The sequence below is a fragment of the Corvus kubaryi genome, unplaced genomic scaffold (genome assembly GCF_017639235.1).
Source record: "Corvus kubaryi isolate FWS band 111438036 unplaced genomic scaffold, C.kubaryi_AGA036_p1.0 36909, whole genome shotgun sequence".
NCBI classification, from domain to species: domain Eukaryota; kingdom Metazoa; phylum Chordata; class Aves; order Passeriformes; family Corvidae; genus Corvus; species Corvus kubaryi.
Window position 1 is genome coordinate 21,467 of NW_024580979.1, and position 1,068 is coordinate 22,534.

General features: G+C 66.3%; 1 protein-coding gene across 1 annotated transcript in view; it reads left to right on the forward strand.

The window, feature by feature from the left end:
- Positions 1–1,060, forward strand: part of EIF3G (eukaryotic translation initiation factor 3 subunit G) — a gene marked incomplete at its 3' end in the record, with an annotated part of 5,180 nt that extends 4,120 nt beyond the window's left edge. The window contains exons 7-8 of the mRNA XM_042020222.1: positions 258–447; positions 902–1,060. Coding sequence (XP_041876156.1) covers positions 258–447; positions 902–1,060 — 349 coding nt within the window. The remainder of the gene's footprint in view (positions 1–257; positions 448–901) is intronic.
- Between the last annotated feature and the right edge of the window lie 8 nt (positions 1,061–1,068).

Here is a 1,068-nt window from a genome sequence, read left to right on the forward strand (position 1 = left end):
GGGGACAGGGCTGGGACAGGGACGGGGACAGGGGATGGGGACGGGGACAGGGACGGGGACAGGGCTGGGGACAGGGACGGGGACAGGGACAGGGATGGGGACGGGGACAGGGGACAGGTGTGCCCCCCAGGTGTGCCCCAGGTGTGCCCAGGTGTGTTCAGGTGTGACCCAGGTATCCCCAGGTGTGTGCCCAGCTGCCCCCAGGTATCTCCAGGTATCTCCAGGTGCCCCCAGGTGTGACCCCGCTGTCCCTGCAGGACCTCAACTGCCAGGAGGAGGAGGACCCCATGAACAAGCTCAAGGGCCAGAAGATCGTGTCCTGCCGCATCTGCAAGGGCGACCACTGGACCACGCGCTGCCCCTACAAGGACACGCTGGGCCCCATGCAGAAGGAGCTGGCCGAGCAGCTGGGGCTGTCCACAGGGGAAAAGGAGAAGATTCCCGGGGGTAGGAGCCCCAAATCCCGCTTTTTTGGGGAGTTTTTCCCACCTTTTCCCCCATTTCCGTGTGGGCTCCCAGAGGTTGGCGACGTTCGGGGTCGTTGTGGTGGCCCCGGGGTCGCTGTGGTGGAGCTGCCGAGCACCTGGGGCCGTCCATGGGGGAAAAGGAGAAGATTCCTGGGGGCAGGAGCCCCAAATCCCGCTTTTTTTGGGAATTTTTCCCGTTTTTCCCCCATTTTCGTGCAGTGCCGTGGCTCGGCACTGGGGGACATTTGGGGTCATTGGGGTGTGGTGGCCCTGGGGTCGCTGTGGTGGCCCCGGGGTCGCTGTGGTGGAGCTGCCGAGCACCTGGGGCCGTCCACGGGGGAAAAGAGAAGATTCCCGGGGGCAGGAGCCCCAAATCCTGCTTTTTTTGGGGGAATTCCCCCCGTTTCTCACGCTCTGCCCCCCCGTCCCCGCAGAGCCGGAGCCGGTGGCCGCCCAGGTGAGCAAGACGGGCAAGTACGTCCCGCCCAGCCTGAGGGACGGGGCCAGCCGGCGCGGGGAGTCCATGCAGCCCAACCGCCGCGGTGAGGGCACACCTGGGGGATTTGGGGACACATCTGGGGGGGCTTGGGGACACCTGGGG